Source organism: Schistocerca cancellata, chromosome 5 (assembly GCF_023864275.1).
Source record: "Schistocerca cancellata isolate TAMUIC-IGC-003103 chromosome 5, iqSchCanc2.1, whole genome shotgun sequence".
Taxonomy (NCBI): Eukaryota; Metazoa; Arthropoda; class Insecta; order Orthoptera; family Acrididae; genus Schistocerca; species Schistocerca cancellata.
Genome location: NC_064630.1, coordinates 475,272,773 through 475,291,528, shown reverse-complemented (window position 1 = coordinate 475,291,528; position 18,756 = coordinate 475,272,773). Strand labels below are relative to the sequence as shown.

Here is an 18,756-nt window from a genome sequence, read left to right as displayed (position 1 = left end):
AAGAATTAAACTATGAAAACAAACAAAAAAAGCTAAATATGTGACTTACTACTGTTTGACAGAGGCAGATGGCTTCTCCCCACTTGAATAACATTATATTGAATATATTGTGTGTTCTTATCTAAGTGCTGGAATAATTTAATAACCTGTTATGCACTTTAAAGAAATTTCACCTTCAACTTATTATGTGTATGCGCAATACCTAACAGACTTACAGTAAGCCTCTATTTCCTATTTTAAGTTTATTAAAACCAGAGATTGCTGGATCTCATTTACATAAGCTGAGATTAATTTGGAAGCCTCTCACCACATCCCCCTTGTCCCTTCCCTTCCCTCCATCTCTTGCCCATACCACCTGTATTAATACTGTACTTTTGTTCCAATGTGATCTTTGTACTCTCAATTGTGATTATTAGTTTTCCTAAAGGAATAAAAAATCATTTAGCATAATGTACTGTTTTTATGGTTTTTCAGTTGATTTTTGTTAATTATCTGTCAAAATATGACAAATGAACTCAGCACTTCTACAACCAAGTCAATTAGTGGTATGTTATAACAGCTAATTATGTGACGGCAGAATGCTGTGAGTTGAGAGCTCCGAAGTTATGATAGATAACACTTGGCATGATACTCTGAAGTAAAGTTTTTTTTTCTCTGGTATGTTAACTTATTTGCCTATGAATCTAAGTACGCTTAATGTGTCATACATATTTTGTGATGTTTCTGGACAGATATTCTGATGATGGGCAATGTCTGAAATGCATTACTAATTAATCATCAAAAGTGGCTAAAACATACTGTTGTCTGCTTAACATTTTCTGGTGATTTACCCATAATTATTTAATCCTTACACACTATTTCCTTTTGCATTTATTTTAAAAATAAAAGTAACTTCCTATACAAATATAATAGAGGGAAACATTCCACGTGGGAAAAATATATCTAAAATGAAAGATGATGAGACTTGCCAAACAAAAGCGCTGGCAGGTCGATAGACACACAAACAAACACAAACATACACACAAAATTCAACTTCCTATACAGATATAATGGTACATTGTACATGGTATTCATAATTTTTTTTTCAATGGTCCTGCTAGTGTTTCAGCTTGTATTTATTTTTAATTGAATTATTAGAATTTTTTCTGTTTTCAGTGTTTTCACTTAAATTATGAATAATTTAAAAGTACATTAAACATTACGCCATATAACCTGCTGAAATACTAAGAAGCACTTCCAGAATTTCTGCAGAATGGGTTAACACCATTATTCCGATCACTTTACAGAAAACTATCGAAACAATCATTTTAACTCTTTCACTTTACAATTTATTACTGTATTTGGTAGGATGAATTTGTATAAGATACATTACTTCTTGAAAAGCTGCTGGCAACCAAAACTTTTTTTATTGAAAATGTATGTACAATATTATGCAAGTGATTATTTAGGCAAATAGTAATATTTAAATAAAGTGAAAGTTAGTTGTTTCTGTACGCTGCAAGATTCTGAAATATTTTCCAATTAGTTCCTTTATGCAGTTTTCTAGTGCATCTTTACTTCAATGATACTTACTCTTTACTTTCACTTGCCTCTTTTTTTCCATCACCTCAGTTAACTACCTTCATTTCTTTCTTTTACAAATGTCTGCCAAGTCATCTGTCGTAGCCTATCTAACCGATAGCCAGTGTGGTGGGTTAATACGGATGCCAGGGAATTTTGTTTATGTTTAGATTGAATGCTTGTAAAATTGTAGTGCTTTAGGTGTGCATACTTTGCACTCTGAACTGTAAAACCAAGTGGTTGTGTTCAGAGCAGGTAAGTTTGGAGCCAGACTGACCCCACCATACTCCTTGTGGGATTTCTCTAGCAAACTGTTTCCTGTTCCTATAGATTGAAACGAAGTTATATTCTCGTAAAGAAATGAAAATAAGATTAACCAGAACCTTTTGACCATCTACCTAATAGCCAGTACGTCTATCTTCGGCACGGATAACAGTGACGATGCGTATTTGCACGGAATCAACGAAGCCTTGATAGGTCGCTGGAGGGAGTTGGCACCACATCTATGCACACAAGTCCCCTAATTCTTGTAAATTTTGGGGAGTGAGCTCTGATGCCACGTTCAAGTTCAATCACATGCCAGTCTGTGTGATGGGCAAAATCAAGTGTGTCTGTATGATCACCCTGTGTGAATGAGTTCTTAAATGCAAAATGTAAGACTTCTGTCTTCATTTTGCCCTCTTCTACAGAAAGTAACCAGCTACAACGCTGAGTTGGGCCTTTATCCGGATTATATAACAGCCATGACAGTAATTCAGAGTTAGGTGAAGAAGAAGAACATGAAAACGAGGTAGAAAATGAAGAGGTGTTGAAAGAGGTCATATTTTGATCTAGCACTTACCAGGCATTGGTCCTGCATAGGTCTCCAAAATTCTTGTTCTGAATGCAGCATCTGGTCATTCCATGTAATGGGTAATATTTTTGGAGAAATTCTTAGGGCAGTGAATGATTTTTTCTTCTTTTTGTGAATCCATCAGAGGTGGGATATAGGACTGCAGCTGGCTTCAAATTCTTGTGAAAAACCTTGTACCAAACAGCTGTTTTACTTTTTATAAATCCTTTACTATATGCAACTAGTTTTGGCATCCCATTAATCTTAAGGCTATACATAAACCACCAGTTAAATATATCACATAGTTGGTCTGCATTATGCAGGTGCCACCAGGTTTTTTACTAGATTCCACGGACTTCTTCAGACTGACGTGGACACCTCAGTCATAAGACAACTAGTTATATTTCTGCAATTATATGCATGGTATCCATTCTTTCAGACAGCCGAAAGAACAGTCACCATGCATACAATTGTATCTATACATAGCCTAGCTTGGCATTGGGGAACTTTCTTCAGTTCAGATGCACTCATACACTCAGAGCCATTTGCAGGAATATCTCATGGATATGGCAGGTGTCAAATCCCGATCCAGTAAAAATTTTCTTGTCACCATTGACATAGGTCAACACAGCAAGAAAGCATTTAATAAAATTATCATAATACTTTTATGTCAGAGACATCCACCTGGAACTGAAGGAGACATTCATAGAATCTAATAAAAAACTGCTGAGACCTGCACAATGCAGACCAACTACGTAGACATGTTTATCTGGTGGTTTGCATACAGCCTTAAGATGGCTGCCATTGGGTCACCAAAACTACATGCATGTAATAATGGATTTATCGTAGAAAAACAGCTGTTTGATACAAGGTTTTTCACAAGAACAAATGAAAAAGTTCTGAAAAACCAGACTATTTCTCCAACAGAAAATACCTGATTGGTGATGTGTCATGCAATTTAAGGCATCTTGAGATTATTATCCGATTCAGCTTTCTTGAAGTAAAAATGTATTTACAATGATGCCTACACAAGTTTATCTTATTGTCCATCTTTTCTATAACCTTTGCAAGCTTTATAATAAAATTTGTATGAAAAGTTTACTGTCCTTTTTTACTTATCCTGTAACTACAGCTAATTGATGCATAACGTAGTGCTATTGTGATGGGTTTACTTATATGTTAATTCAACCAACGGGTTTGGTACTTAAGGTTTCAAGAAAATATAACATTTCCATATATTATGCACTAAATTATGGCGAGGAGTATGTGATTTTCAACATGCTTCACAAGTTTGATTTTAATTGCTTTAACAAAAGGAAACTAGTTTGAATTTCTTGCACAGCCCACTTTTGTATATTTTCCCTTCAATGTCACAAAGTTGCCAGCAGCCATGGCAGACGGCTCTGCTGTGGCTGGTGTTGGCCTCATAGCACTTACCACATTAAGTAATTACCAGACATTAACTGAATTATTGGGCAAAAACATTCCATTAAAGGAAAATTCCTCAGACAGACATTAGAATTTTGGCTGCACTTTTTAAACAAGACTTCTAGATGCATATGCTTCATGCTCAAGGTCCCGAAAAGCTGTTAACACATCGACTGCAGTATTGTCAGTAAAAGCCACACACCTGATGCCATATGCCTGGTGACAAAACATCCATCACCAAGCATGTCATAACCGACATGTTAAATATAGAAAATTAGACCAAGAAAGTCAGCAAAATAGATTTTCGGGAATTGTTTTAATATGAAAAATAACTGGAACTGAATAAACAATTTTCAGCTTGCCCAAGCTAATTTTGCTTTTTGACTTCATTCAGTTGTCAACTGGAAAACATTCATACTAGGATTCTGGTGAATACTCATACTTTACCTGTGAAAAATAGCAAAACCATTTGAAATGACTATGTACATAGTCCAATTAATGTTACAGTTTAGTAGATATTTCAGTTACATTTTGTTAACCACATGCAATAGGATAAATGAGTCAAAAGAAACACACAAACAGTGACATTTTCTTTATTTAGTACACTCGGATTTCCACATCACCCTGAGGTACTGAGTATGATGCGTTACTCATTTTTTTACATGGCGAGTTTCCCCAGTAGGCCTATATACCATGACACCCTAACATGCACACACAACTGTAGGACAGATAAATTTAATTCTTAGAGTATGTGTGATCAAAGCCAACATGTACACTCAACACTTCACTGTCAGGTTGCACCAAAGCACTAGCACCTATTACACCATCCACGCGGGATATATCTAGTGCGCATGCGCAGCAGCAGACGACGATATCCGCGAGCAGCAGACGATACGCGCGCGGAAAGAAAACATAAGTGTGTGCTGTCTTGTAAAGTCGTCCGTTCTACCGCGAGCAACTCAGGAGCAAGTGTATGATACACTGGATACTTTCAAATTATTTCTGTGAGCTCAAGGTTCGTATTTAATAAGAAATTGTTTTCTTTACCATTATTTACTAAGTAATTGTTTTCTCTTATGTAGGTTACTACTGTTCTAAATTACAGACTCACTATTTTTGTTACGACACTTGATTACACTGGTATATGTATATCGAAATTTACATTTACACAGCATATTACACATGGAAGATCCACTTGTTTTTGAAGCTATTGCTCTGGCAGTGGCAGTAAATCTTCAGATTAGGGCAGAACGGCGACGAAAACGAAAAGCCAGGCGTTGTTGGGTTCGACCCTGGCTGAAAAGAAGGGACGAAGGCAGGGGAATATATTCACTGTTATTGAAAGAACTGAGGCCCGAAGATCCGCAAGAATTTCGGAACCTCGTTAGGATGGACGTGGCCTGTCTATGATAGAAGATAGAATCAAAAAGTGTGACACAGTCTCACCTTCTCGAAGGTAAGAATTGTATGTTTATACGTTTTATGATCATACCAACCAAGATGTCTCACACAATTTCGTTACATGCCCTGTTACGTTGCAGGCTGGCTGTAACATTACGGCTCCTGGCGACTAGGGAATCTTTTAAGAGTCTGGCTTTCAGCCACAGAATTGCACAGCTTACCATTTCAAAAGTTATTGTGGATGTATGCACTGCAATTTGCGAAACTTTGAAGGACCAATACTTAAAGGTACATTTGTGTTATTTTTTCGAGTTTGGAAGATATATGTGTATTTATATGTGCCATTCAGACAGTAATTAAGTATATAACATTACAGGCACCATCAACAGAAGAAGAGTGGAATAAAATTGCCAAAGAATTTGATGAACTGTGGCAGTTCCCAAATTGCATTGGTAAGCCATAGAATTAAGTTACATAATATGGAGAAAATCTGACAATAATGAAATGTATTTAAAATGCTTTTAATGAAGTACATCAGACTCAGCTTTAGGCAGTTTTTTATCTCCCACACTGCAAGTCTATGTACTGGTATATAAAACTACTTACTTTTATTTTCAGGCGCAATGGATGGGAAACACATAGCATTTGCCCCACCACGAACTGCTGGCTCAACATAATTCAATTATAAAAAATTCCACAGTGTTGTTTTACTAGCTATTGTTGATGCTAGGTACCGATTCTCTTTGATTGACATTGGGTGCAACGGAAGAGTGAGTGATGGTGGGGTGTATGCAAACAGCCTGATCAGCAGTGCACTTCGGGAAAACTGGTTGAAGGTACCACAGCAAAAATCACTTCCTGGCACAAACATTGAAGTGCCATACGTGATTCTTGCTGTTGATGCCTTTCACCTGGAGCCATATATCATGAAACCCTACAGAGACTGCCAGAACCAGAAATCCAAACAGATTTTTAACTACAGATTGTCAAGAGGAAGGCGAGTAGTGGAAAACACTTTCGGAATTCTGGCCAACCGCTTCAGAGTTCTTCTCAGTACAATTCGACTATCTGTTGAGAAAGTGGAATTAATTGTTCAGACTTTATGCATACTGCACAACTACTTGATTGAAGAGGCAGACACCACACATCTGACAGCTGCTAATACAGAAAACACAGACTTGTGCACCGTAAATAATGGTTCCTGGCGAGGAGAGAAATTTCTCTCTAGCATACCCCAGCAGAGTGGAAATCGCACATCACTGTGTGACGGGGAAGTGCGCGAAAAATTTTGTGAATTCTTTAGTACAACAGGTTATGTTTCATGGCAGTGGGAAGCCGTTAAGAAGTACAACTTCTAACAGTAATAATGTACAAAAGGCAATCTTTTATTTAAAAATAACTCAATGAAATGCAATGCCTTAACTTTAAAATCAGTTACAGATTTCTTTACGTATGCCATCCATGATACATTTCATGACATTCAATTTCACGTCAGCCTTAATTGCTGGATTTTTCAATTTCTTCAATTCAGCAGCAACATACTGCCCAAACTTGTCATCTTCATTACTGCCAGTAATTGAAACTCTAATGTCTCTTAAGACTGACAATGTTGAGGTGGCTAATTCGTCCTCAGTGTCCTTCCTACACCTCTTTCTGGCTGAAGCATAAGGCTGCTCACTTCGAGGTGATGGTGTTGACACAGGTGTACTTCCCCCTGACAATTCCACAGTAAATATGTCTTGGGAGTACTGGAAATAGAAAACTGATACAGTATTGTGCTATACACGTATTACAATATCTAACATTAAAGTGGTTATGTAAACTACAGTGGTCTGTTTAAAGTTCTCTGTGTAAAATATAAGTAATGTAAGTAACCTATATGACAGTGAAGTACTATTTTGTTGGAGCAAATATATACAATACAATCAAAGTGTTACATTCTTTTGGTCAAGAGAGCTCCATGGCTAATGAACTGTCATTGGCATACATGAGAATACTGTTTATGCACTTACATTGCTGTTGTCATCTTCAATATATCCCTCATTTACTATGGTCTCTTCAGTAATTGTGGTCACCTCAGTATTCTGAAATAGTTGATGTGTTATTCACTTGTTGCAATTACTATTTACAACTTTTATGTAAATGTAGTTAAAAACTTACATAAGAGTCATTGACAGTGGTCGTGCTACATGGATTTGATGAGAGTGACTGTGGTATCTGAAATATTAAAGGCCCATGGTTAGTCTATAGCAGATTGTGAACCGCTCATAACACTGAAAAATACGAATACACATGGTAGTATTAAAGCGTGATTTGTTTTCCAAAATACCATTCACTAATACAAGCAAATATACTACTTGCGCTGGAATATCCATCCACAACCTGAAATCAGAATAAGCTGTCTTACAGAAAGCAGAATTCCTACAAAGGAAGGCAACAAAATGTACGTACTTACCATACGGCTTGGGATATTTGTCACTGTTTTCCTCTGTGTCACGTAGTCCTTCAAAGCATTGAACCACCACACAGCAGGCTCGTAAATTTCGCTTGCCCCTGCACCACTATGCTCACTGGCTCTAATTTTTTTTTTGCTCTCCGCAAAAGTGCGACCGCAGTGACATGAATCGAGTTTTGCAGTCCTCATCTGTTGCGTTGCCACTGTTTCTATGTTTCGATACAGTGTATCGATACCTGGAACTGTTTCAGTGTTTCGGAACGGCTATGGTTCACTGTTTCGAAACAGTGGTGTTTCATTCCGCCCCTGTCTCGGATCTCGAGCGACACACAGAAACTGTATCGTTGTTTCAAAATAAGGCTGTTTCAGTCCACCTGTGCCTGGAACGGACTAATTGCATCGAAACAGTGATGTTTCATTCCGCTCTGTGTCGGACGAGATTCGGGCTCGGCACAGGTACTGAAACACAACATACCACTTCATGAAACACTTTCAAGAATGTCGGAATCTTTTCGACAAGCAATAGCATGAAGCTTAAGATATCCGAAAGTAAAGCTTCGTTTCTAGCTGACTGTCCTATTCCGAAATGGCGTAACATCTGCTTTATAAACACTAACCAAACAATAAAACAACGCATACTATTCGCATTCAAAATAATAAATATGTCAAAATCATTCAGTTAAATTACACTTTTTTTACAACATACGCTTCTCTGTTCATGTACAGTAATCATATTAAGAAACTCAAGTAAGACTACAACATTTTAAATAAAAAAAGGCGTAGAGTGACAGTTATTAGACATGTACATAAATTTGATGTAGGTATAATTGCAAGCAATCTGTTTGACATATCACTGATAGTGTAATGGTGAACGGGAAGCATCGTAAATTTATAGTAACGGTTCTAAACATCTTGAAACACAAAATTTTTTTCTGTTATATTTTATTATTTGTTCGAATTATTTGGCGTTATTTGTGAGTCTATAGTCACTGTGTCTATTATCCACAATGATTCCCTTTGTGTGCATGGAAATTAGCAGGATGGGTATATTAGCCATACTAATGGAATGTGGGAATCCCAGTAGCATATCGGTTGTTTCTGCAGTTTGCTCCCACCTCCAGTTCCGTTCGTGGTGGTTCTTCTGCCTTCAGCTAAGGCTTTCCTCAGCCAATTGGAAAGTATGAAAGTCACATGACACAAAAGCAGCGCATTTGCTGCAGGAAATACGAAACTGCCAAGACGCCTAAGTGATAGTTTCATACTTTTTACGATATGATTAGCGCTCTCGCACCTCATTTGTGTTTATATGGACATACTTATACAGTAGATATTCAAGATGATAAAATGTGTAGGTTTATTAGATTACAAAACACAAACTGTTTCACTGTTTCGAAACATTACATTGTACTGTTTCATTTGTTTCGAAACATTTACGTGTTTAGTTTGCCCATGTCTAACTGCCAGTTTCTCTTTCCTGGCATTCTGAAATTAAGCAAGAGATGCAATGAAATCAAACATGAACTTTCGTAAGCTAAGGCATTTATATACGAATCGAAAATCATCGTGTAACATAATATGCATATTACTCAGAAATAAACGATGCCGACGTACCTTATTATGAATATAGCGGGTCCTGCGGGTTGTACATACACTTTTCTTCGCTGTACGCCTGAATGAGGATGCTTAAAGCCTGTTTGTTCCATTCCATTTCTAGAATATGAAGCAATAAACAGAACAATAAGCGTTCACAAACAGCTAGTATAAAAGAAAGTCGACTGGCAAAAAAAATACTATTTTTACTGCATTTATGAAAACCTACTTACTGAAAAAAATGCGGAAAATCTCCAACACGAAAAACTGTAATTTGCCTCTACACACCCAACCATAAACAAACAACAAGCAGAAAGTAGTGATGGGGAGCTCGTGAATGAGTCGTTCAAATGAACGCTTCACTCCTGTGAAGTGTGAACTAACCACTCAATTTCAATGAACTGGTACTTCAAACTCTTCACAGATGGCACACTCCACACTTTTTTCTAGTTCACTCACTCTCTTCCCCTCTCCGTCGCCCACGTCACTCATCCTCCCTTCACTTCAGTCCTCCCTGTGCTGCCTGTCGACGAATCGCGCGGTGTTTGTGGGGAACGATAGGTTTACGTGGGGCGGGGGATGTGAGGGGCGAGGAGAAGACAGCGTCAGCTGCTACCTGCAGTGCTGACATCATTACCCGTGACTATATGTGCAGTTAAACTTCGCGTCTACGGGTAGCCTACCGTTGGCAGCGCTTGAAGACAAATGAATATTAAAGATGGAAACGAAGAGGCTATCTGTGTGAGCACGCACAGCCAACATGAAAATAAAAGGTTTGTTAATAACACTGAAAGAGGGATTTTACCTGAAATCGTACCAATGACTACAGATGACAGTTTACGTTTTGAATCTAGTGGGTTATTATTGTCAACAAAAATAAAATCTACAGGAAAACTTCTGAATAATTACTTAACGTAGGTATATAGACTTTGTGACAGTGTTAAACATACTCATTCTATTTTGGATTAAATTTTAAAAGGAACATGAAATTGGACTGCATTTCGTTGTTAGCCCTATTTTTCAGTCCATGAATACAACAAACAATGTCCATTTGGCAGATAAAGACTTTTTTGGGCGCTTCACGAGAAAATGTCGAGCATGATTAAATGTAGTACCTTCTTTATACGTGACAGCCTTCTCTGTTTATCTTTCCTTTGTCCCCTTCGACCATGCTCTATTTAAGATAACTCAGACGCTGTAAGAGCGTAAAACGTTGCGTGCACGTTACTCCATAGTTCCGCCATCTGTTGGTAAAATTGTGAAGTATTACGAAGCTTTATTGTACGAGCCCCCCATGAACCATGGACCTTGCCGTTGGTGGGGAGGCTTGCGTGCCTCAGCGATACAGATGGCCGTACCGTAGGTGCAACCACAACGGAGGGGTATCTGTTGAGAGGCCAGACAAACATGTGGTTCCTGAAGAGGGGCAGCAGCCTTTTCAGTAGTTGCAGGGGCAACAGTCTGGATGATTGACTCATCTGACCTTGTAACATTAACCAAAACGGCCTTGCTGTGCTGGTACTGCGAACGGCTGAAAGCAAGGGGAAACTACAGCCGTAATTTTTCCCGAGGACATGCAGCTCTACTGTATGATTAAATGATGATGGCGTCCTCTTGGGTAAAATATTCCGGAGGTAAAATAGTCCCCCATTCGGATCTCCGGGCGGGGACTACTCAGGAGGACGTCGTTATCAGGAGAAAGAAAACTGGCTTTCTACGGATCGGAGCGTGGAATGTCAGATCCCTTAATCGGGCAGGTAGGTTAGAAAATTTAAAAAGGGAAATGGATAGGTTAAAGTTAGATATAGTGGGAATTAGTGAAGTTCGGTGGCAGGAGGAACAAGACTTTTGGTCAGGTGATTACAGGGTTATAAATACAAAATCAAATAGGGGTAATGCAGGAGTAGGTTTAATAATGAATAAAAAAATAGGAGTGCGGGTTAGCTACTACAAACAGCATAGTGAACGCATTATTGTGGCCAAGATAGACACAAAGCCCATGCCTACTACTGTAGTACAAGTTTATATGCCAACTACCTCTGCAGATGATGAAGAAATAGATGAAATGTATGACGAGATAAAAGAAATTATTCAGGTAGTGAAGGGAGACGAAAATTTAATAGTCATGGGTGACTGGAATTCGTCAGTAGGAAAAGGGAGAGAAGGAAACATAGTAGGTGAATATGGATTGGGGGGAAGGAATGAAAGAGGAAGCCGCCTTGTAGAATTTTGCACAGAGCATAACTTAATCATAGCCAACACTTGGTTCAAGAATCATAAAAGAAGGTTTTATACCTGGAAGAACCCTGGAGATACTAAAAGGTATCAGATAGATTATATAATGGTAAGACAGAGATTTAGGAACCAGGTTTTAAATTGTAGGACATTTCCAGGGGCAGATGTGGACTCTGACCACAGTCTATTGGTTATGAACTGCAGATTGAAACTGAAGAAACTGCAAAAAGGTGGGAATTTAAGGAGATGGGTCCTGGATAAACTGAAAGAACCAGAGGTTGTAGAGAGTTTCAGGGAGAGCATAAGGGAACAATTGACAGGAATGGGGGAAAGAAATACAGTAGAAGAAGAATGGGTAGCTCTGAGAGATGAAGTAGTGAAGGCAGCAGAGGATCAAGTAGGTAAAAGGACGAGGGCTAATAGAAATCCTTGGGTAACAGAAGAAATATTGAATTTAATTGATGAAAGGAGAAAATATAAAAATGCAGTAAATGAAGCAGGCAAAAAGGAATACAAACGTCTCAAAAATGAGATCGACAGGAAGTGCAAAATGGCTAAGCAGGGATGGCTAGAGGACAAATGTAAGGATGTAGAGGCTTGTCTCACTAGGGGTAAGATAGATACTGCCTACAGGAAAATTAAAGAGACCTTTGGAGAGAAGAGAACCACTTGTATGAATATCAAGAGCTCAGATGGCAACCCAGTTCTAAGCAAAGAAGGGAAGGCAGAAAGGTGGAAGGAGTATATAGAGGGTTTATACAAGGGCGATGTACTTGAGGACAATATTATGGAAATGGAAGAGGATGTAGATGAAGACGAAATGGGAGATATGATACTGCGTGAAGAGTCTGACAGAGCACTGAAAGACCTGAGTCGAAACAAGGCCCCGGGAGTAGACAACATTCCATTTGAACTACTGATGGCCTCGGGAGAGCCAGTCATGACAAAACTCTACCATCTGGTGAGCACGATGTATGAGACAGGTGAAATACCCTCAGACTTCAAGAAGAATATAATAATTCCAATCCCAAAGAAAGCAGGTGTTGACAGATGTGAAAATTACCGAACTATCAGTTTAATAAGTCACAGCTGCAAAATACTAACGCGAATTCTTTACAGACGAATGGAAAAACTGGTAGAAGCCGACCTCGGGGAAGATCAGTTTGGATTCCGTAGAAATGTTGGAACACGAGAGGCAATACTAACCTTACGACTTATCTTAGAAGAAAGATTAAGAAAAGGCAAACCTACGTTTCTAGCATTTGTAGACTTAGAGAAAGCTTTTGACAATGTTAACTGGAATACTCTCTTTCAAATTCTGAAGGTGGCAGGGGTAAAATACAGGGAGCGAAAGGCTATTTACAGTTTGTACAGAAACCAGATGGCAGTTATAAGAGTCGAGGGGCATGAAAGGGAAGCAGTGGTTGGGAAAGGAGTAAGACAGGGTTGTAGCCTCTCCCCGATGTTATTCAATCTGTATATTGAGCAAGCAGTAAAGGAAACAAAAGAAAAATTCGGAGTAGGTATTAAAATTCATGGCGAAGAAGTAAAAACTTTGAGGTTCGCCGATGACATTGTAATTCTGTCAGAGACAGCAAAGGACTTGGAAGAGCAGTTGAACGGAATGGACAGCGTCTTGAAAGGAGGATATAAGATGAACATCAACAAACGCAAAACGAGGATAATGGAATGCAGTCAAATTAAGTCGGGTGATGCTGAGGGAATTAGATTAGGAAATGAGACACTTAAAGTAGTAAAGGAGTTTTGCTATTTAGGGAGTAAAATAACCGATGATGGTCGAAGTAGAGAGGATATAAAATGCAGACTGGCAATGGCAAGGAAAGCATTTCTGAAGAAGAGGAATTTGTTAACATCGAGTATAGATTTAAGTGTCAGGAAGTCGTTTCTGAAAGTAATTGTATGGAGTGTAGCCATGTATGGAAGTGAAACATGGACGATAACTAGTTTGGACAAGAAGAGAATAGAAGCTTTCGAAATGTGGTGCTACAGAAGAATGCTGAAGATAAGGTGGGTAGATCACGTAACTAATGAGGAGGTATTGAATAGGATTGGGGAGAAGAGAAGTTTGTGGCACAACTTGACTAGAAGAAGGGATCGGTTGGTAGGACATGTTTTGAGGCATCAAGGGATCACAAATTTAGCATTGGAGGGCAGTGTGGAGGGTAAAAATCGTAGAGGGAGACCAAGAGATGAATACACTAAGCAGATTCAGAAGGATGTAGGTTGCAGTAGATACTGGGAGATGAAGAAGCTTGCACAGGATAGAGTAGCATGGAGAGCTGCATCAAACCAGTCTCGGGACTGAAGACCACAACAACAACAACATTGTACGAGCGAGGCGAAGCGAGCGTAGCAGCGGCTGAGCGGCGAACTGGGCAACTTCGCTAGGCTTTCGTACTTCACGAATGAACTACTTCATTTGAACGCTTCACGGCAAAGAGTGAAATGAATGAAGTAGTTCACGGGAATGAACGAGTTCGACCCACCTCTAGCAGAAAGCACTGCGGTACCCGCTTCTGCGCATGCGCGGGTTGACGGAAATTTAGAACTGCTCTCTATTGCGGCGCGCGGATAATGTGTCTGCTAATTTTCGTAGTTTCACCCGTTCTACCGGTAGATGGCTGTCGCGACAGACCAGTACCGTTCGCTTCGAAGGCAACTTCCGAATCATGCCGAATGATTACGACCGCCAGATAGCAGTCAAGTGGAGGATACGTGTGAACAAACTACAAAGGAAGCTCGTAACGAACAAACGAAGTTCGTGGGCCGTAATATTACTCATGAAAACTAAGCTGACACTTCGCGGTGTCGTTTTCTCACGTAAATAGTGACAGCGGCGAGTTCTCAGACAAATTAAAAGCAAAATACCTATGCTTTGTATTGAGAAGAAATGAAAGTTAAGCTAAATTTGCTGTATGGGAGGGCTGTCAGCTGCGCTATGAATTACAAGGGTGGACTTGGAAAGACATCTTAGCACATAAAAACATAGGATGATATGAGCCAAACCATGTCTGCCTCACTGCTAGATTTGATTACTATAAAACACACATCTGTAGTTAGATACTTTCAAGCCACACAACCAAACTCGCATATCACGAAATTTTGCACCACCTTTCGCACAAATCGACTCCTCTTTCCTGGCATACTGAAATAAAACAATAGATGCAATCAAATCAAACTTGACCTTTCAATTAAGGCATTGCACGTATAAATCGAGAATCACACTTGTAACGTCATATGCATGTTTACTCATAAATAAACTATTTCTGGCATATCATATCATGACAAAAGTTCGATTCTAACCCCATTGACAATTTCAGACAGGTCCTGCCATCTGTCAGTAAGATTTAGAACGTTTTGCATTCCGTATGAATCGTGCCATCGCAGACTAGAATGAATTGTGAATGAAACTTAGGAATCGATTTGCAATGTGAGATTGAATCGTAGGAATCGAATCGGGAAAAAGAATAGTGTTGCCCAAGTCTATAGTTCAATTCTTTTATCTTGGCGGTTCGCGCATGCCCGCCCAGACGTGGGAGATTGCTGCATTGCTGTTGTACGCGCCAAGAGAAGCAGCACCATAGTATAGTTCGCAAGCAGTTTATGAAGTAAAGCCACCACGGCCACATTAACCCTTTCGCTGCTACAGAGACATGCTCCCCGCATTCCGCGAAGTGCGCGTTTTTGACATCATTGCACTGCTCATCTGTGCAGACACATGGTGTTTCAACTGCTTTGACACACTTTATCATTCGATTACACAAAAGCTATTTGGCCCAAAAATTTGAGTTTTACACATCTTCTTTGAGTTTTACACATCTTCTTCTCCCCCCCCCCCCCCCATAAATGACTTAATATTGGTTCGATGTTCTACAGTTATTGTGCACCATTAGATGTAGGAAACCATTGCACGAAATTTTGAAGAGTTTGCAGAGGTAAAAGTCCATAGCATATACTTTCTGTATGGTCGATTTTAGTTGCCACTAGAAATTTCAAAAAATTACATTCAAACGAATAAAATTCATGAAGTAAGACACTTCGACACTGTTTTTAAATAAAGAAAATATTAAGCACCGAGCAAGGTTTGACTCAGAACCTTTTGCTTAGCTGCTGCTCGGGACGAACGTCGTAAGACATCTGTTTAAGTTCTTTGTTGATCGATTAGCTCAGTTTTTTTTATTACAGAGGGGCGCTAACCCTCTGACCGAACACGCTTTTGTGTGTGTGTGTGTGTGTGTGTGTGGATGTTGCAAGACATCCTGTTCAACTTCGGTGATTGATCCTTCCACAGTTTTTTATTACAGAGGCCAACCAGCTGTACGCTGAGCTACCGTGCCGGCGACACTTTAACCATTACGCTAACGCAGCTCGTCATTCAATTACATTTCCCGGAGGACTTTAAAATATCACGCAAAATACCGACAAACACTGTTGGTATGATTATGAATTACTCACGTTCCGTCGAAGTACAATAGGAAATAAACAATTTATTGTTATAAAGCGATTAGTGAGAATGATACAAACACCTTTCCTTGCTATCGCCTGAATTAGGAGGCTTATTGCTTGTTCCCCCCCCCCCCCCCCTCATGAACCATAGACCTTGCCGTTGGTGGAGAGGTTTGCGAGCCTCAGTGACACTGATAGCCGTACCGTAGGTGCAACCACAACGGAGGGGTATCTGTTGAGAGGCCAGACAAACGCGTGGTTCCTGAAGAGGGGCAGCAGCCTTTTCAGTAGTTGCAGGGGCAATAGTCTGGATGATTGACTGATCTGACCTTGTAACATTAACCAAAACGGCCTTGCTGTGCTGGTACTGCGAACGGCTGAAAGCAAGGGGAAACTACAGTCGTAATTTTTTCCCAAGGGCATGCAGCTTTACTGTATGGATAAATGATGATGGCGTCCTCTTGGGTAAAATATTCCGGAGGTAAAATAGTCCCCCATTCGGATTTCCGGGTGGGGACGACTCAGGAGGACGCCGTTATCAGGAGAAAGAAAACTGGCGTTCTATGGATCGGAGCGTGGAACGTCAGATCCCTTAATCGGGCAGGTAGGTTAGAAAATTTAAAAAGGGAAATGGATAGGTTAAAGTTGGATTTAGTGGGAATTATTAAAGATTGGTGGCAGGAGGAACAAGACTTTTGGTCAGGTGAATACAGGGTTATAAATACAAAATCAAATAGGGGTAATGCAGGAGTAGGTTTAATAATGAATAAAGCAATAGGAATGTGGGTAAGCAACTACAAACAGCATACTGAACACATTGTTGTGGCCAAGATAGACACGAAGCCTACGCCTGCGACAGTAGAACAAGTCTATATGCCTACTAGCTCTGCAGATGACGAAGAAATTGAATAAATGTATGATGACATAAAATAAATTATTCAGATAGTGAAGGGAGACAAAAATTTAATAGTCATGGGTGACTGGAATTCGACAGTAGGAAAAGGAAGAGGAGGAAACGTAGTAGGTGAATATGGATTGGGGCTAAGAAATGAAAGAGGGAGGCGCCTGATAGAATTTTGCACAGAGCACAACTTAATCATAGCTAACATTTGGTTCAAGAATCATGAAAGAAGGTTGTATACATGGAAGAACCCTGGAGATACCAAAAGGTTTCAGATAGATTGTATAATGGCAAGACAGAGATTTAGGAACCAGGTTTTAAATTGTAAGACATTTCCAGGGGCAGATGTGGACTCTGACCACAATCTATTGGTTATGAACTGCAGATTAAAACTGAAGAAACTGCAAAAAGGTGAGAATCTAAGGAGATGGGACCTGGATAAACTGACTAAACCAGAGGTTGTACATAGTTTCAGGGAGAGTGTAAGGGAACAATTGACAAGAATGGGGGAAAGAAATACAGTAGAAGAAGAATGGGTAGCTTTGAGGGATGAAGTAGTGAAGGCAGCAGAGGATCAAATAGGTAAAAAGACGAGGGCTAGTAGAAATCCTTGGGTTACAGAAGAAATATTGAATTTAATTGACGAAAGGAGAAAATATAAAAGTGCAGTAAATGAAGCAGGCAAAAAGGAATACAAACGTCTCAAAAATGAGATCGACAAGAAGTGCAAAATGGCTAAGCAGGCATGGCTAGAGGACAAATGTAACGATGTAGAGGCTTATCTCACTAGGGGTAAGATAGATACTGCCTACAGGAAAATTAAAGAGACCTTTGGAGAGAAGAGAACCACTTGTATGAATATCAAGAGCTCAGATGGAAACCCAGTTCCAAACAAAGAAGGGAAAGCAGAAAGGTGGAAGGAGTATATAGAGGGTCTATACAAGGGCGATGTACTTGAGGGCGATGTTATAGAAATGGAAGAGGATGTAGATGAAGATGAAATGGGAGATATCATACTGCGTTAAGAGTTTGATAGAGAACTGAAAGACCTGAGTCAAAACAAGGCCCCGGGAGTAGACAACATTCCATTAGAACTACTGACAGCCTTAGGAGAGCCAGTCCTGACAAAACTCTACCATCTGGTGAGCAAAATGTATGAGACAGGCGAAATACCCTCAGACTTCAAGAAGAATATAATAATTCCAATCCCAAGGAAAGCATCATCGACAGATGTGAAAATTACCGAAGTATCAGTTGAATAAGTCACAGCTGCAAAATACTAATGCGAATTATTTACAGAGAAATGGAAAATCTGGTAGAAGCCGGCCTCGGGGAAGATCAGTTTGGATTCCGTAGAAATATGGGAACACGTGAGGCAATACTGACCCTACGGCTTATTTTAGAAGCTAGACTAAGGAAAGGCAAACCTACGTTTCTAGCATTTGTAGACTTAGAGAAAGCTTTTGACTATGTTGACTGGAATACTCTCTTTCAAATTCTGAAGGTGGCCGATGTAAAATACAGGGAGCGAAAGGCTATTTACAATTTGTGCAGAAAACAGATGGCAGTTATAAGAGTTGAGGGACATGAAAGGGAAGCAGTGGTTGGGAAGAGAGTGAGACGGGGTTGTAGCCTCTCCCCGATGTTGTTCAATCTGTATATTGAGCAAGCAGCAAAAGAAACGAAAGAAAACTTCGGAGTAGGTATTAAAATCCATGGAGAAGAAATAAAAACTTTGAGGTTCGCCAATGACATTGTAATTCTGTCAGAGACGGCAAAGGACGTGGAAGGGCAGTTGAACGGAATGGGCAGTGTCTTGAAAGGAGGATATAAGATGAACATCAACAAAAGAAAAACAAGGATAATGGAATGTAGTCGAATTAAGTC

At 39.6% G+C, this 18,756-nt stretch overlaps 1 protein-coding gene and 1 long non-coding RNA gene across 2 annotated transcripts in view; one reads left to right on the top strand and one right to left on the bottom strand.

Annotated features, from left to right (window-relative positions):
- Positions 1–18,756, top strand: part of LOC126187308 (proton-coupled amino acid transporter-like protein CG1139) — a 1,061,389-nt gene that overhangs the window by 593,712 nt on the left and 448,921 nt on the right. The window contains exon 3 of the mRNA XM_049928307.1: positions 5,598–5,673. Within this exon, the coding sequence (XP_049784264.1) occupies positions 5,598–5,673 (76 nt within the window). The remainder of the gene's footprint in view (positions 1–5,597; positions 5,674–18,756) is intronic.
- LOC126187309 (uncharacterized) lies at positions 5,858–9,551 on the bottom strand. The gene is made up of 5 exons (XR_007537705.1): positions 9,500–9,551; positions 9,288–9,386; positions 7,382–7,438; positions 7,234–7,305; positions 5,858–6,969 (listed from the first exon to the last, which is right to left on the bottom strand). It is a non-coding gene; the product is annotated as an uncharacterized LOC126187309 (long non-coding RNA).